This window comes from Etheostoma spectabile, chromosome 3 (genome assembly GCF_008692095.1).
Source record: "Etheostoma spectabile isolate EspeVRDwgs_2016 chromosome 3, UIUC_Espe_1.0, whole genome shotgun sequence".
NCBI lineage: Eukaryota > Metazoa > Chordata > Actinopteri > Perciformes > Percidae > Etheostoma > Etheostoma spectabile.
In genome coordinates this window covers 13439548-13441121 of record NC_045735.1, presented here as the reverse complement: position 1 = coordinate 13441121, position 1574 = coordinate 13439548, and the positions used below count along the sequence as shown (strand labels likewise).

General features: G+C 40.0%; 1 protein-coding gene across 1 annotated transcript in view; it reads left to right on the top strand.

The window, feature by feature from the left end:
* Positions 1-1217: 1217 nt before the first annotated feature.
* The window catches only part of pid1 (phosphotyrosine interaction domain containing 1), a 28836-nt gene continuing 28479 nt past the window's right edge, over positions 1218-1574 (top strand). Inside the window, exon 1 of the mRNA XM_032509888.1 lies at positions 1218-1475. Coding sequence (XP_032365779.1) covers positions 1446-1475 — 30 coding nt within the window. The 5' untranslated portion in view covers positions 1218-1445. The remainder of the gene's footprint in view (positions 1476-1574) is intronic.

Sequence of the window (1574 nt, the reverse complement as noted above, 5' to 3'; positions counted from 1 at the left end):
GTTACAAAGTGCTTTAACAAGTACACAAATACAAAAGCATAAGAACATTAAAAGACTGAAATACAGTTAAATATAAAATTTGTAAAATACAATGAAAATAAGAGGGGTAAAAATAAAGTCAAATAAGATCGGGAAAGGCTCTCCTATAAAAGTATGTTTTAAGAAGCGACTTAAAAGAGTTCACTGACTCAGCTGACCTGATTTCCTAAAAGTACACCAACCAAATGTGCTTTCTTTCCCTCCATTTTACAAATGCATCATGTTGGCCACTTGGGGGCAGATGAACCACCTGTAAACACTAACATTGCCTTACAAAGTTGTTATGGCAAACAATTTTCTATTTACACATCCAGCAATCACAGAGCAACATTAGCATTCATTTGAAGTCATGTTTCTGGCCACACGACAGATGTAAGTCCAATATTTACTGTCCCTTTAACTCTGGTTCATCTCCATTTCTTCTGAAAGAATTATCTGGGTGTTTAGCAGCTAAATGCTCCACAGTGTTCACCAGCTAGTCGCCAACAGTCTGTGTGGTTTGGTGCAGGCCAAGCACTTGTTTTTTTCACAAGAAATAGCTGCCTGCTGAAAGCCAAGTAGATGAGAGCGGTGGGAGTTAACCAAAACAGTACATTTGCAGGCTATTAAACCAAAACAATTAGCTGAAAGATGCAAAAGAGCTCTGTAGCAAAGGTGCAGTCAGGTTGCAATTTTATGTGGGTTATGGGCTGATTACTGTAGTTTTAAGATCTATCATTTTTTAATTAAAGAAAAAGCTTGAAAAATAAGTAGTTGTCTGTATGTAGGACTTAGCATGACAACAAACAGCATGAATTCTCTCATCAAACTGCCAAAATGTATTGTCTTGAAGTTTACAGGGGCTGTACTTTAAATACTGAGAAGAAGAAAAAACACACCCTCCACACTATCACAGACCGTTATCCCCAATACGAGAAATGCCTACTTTTTAAAAAAAATCTTTACAGCAAATAATTTTTTCCTGTTATATTAATGATCTGAATGTCAAGTAGGCTACAGACACTTTAAACTTGCACCGTAAGGTCTTAATCTTTCTGATTTATTTTTTTTAAGTGCCCCATCTAAACACTAGGCTACGTTATTAGCATAGTTGCACACGTAAGCTAGTTTCTGCTTGAAGCTCAAATACACCTTGTCACTGTTTGTCTCCTCTCTGATGGAAGTCTCGATTTCCTAAAGCACCTGAAAGCAGCATTGGGAGCCGACCAGACACACATAGAGCAGGTACCTCCACCTGCTGGTTGGTCTGACAACTACAGCCAGGCGGAGCAACATATTCTTCATTACCGACCAGTCCAGATTGAAAGAGGACAGAGAGGCAAGCCGTGAAAGCGAGCAGATGTGAACCGGACTACGAAAAGAGAACAAGCTGCAGTTAAAGACGGAAGACCTTTGATACTGCTAACATGTGGCAACCTGCTTCGGAGCGATTGCAGGTAAGATTCGGGGGGGTGTGAAACGCGTAAACGCGTTATTGTCGACAGGGCAGCAGTAAATAAACGGTTGAGCCGTGGCGGTAACAGTCACTGAACAAC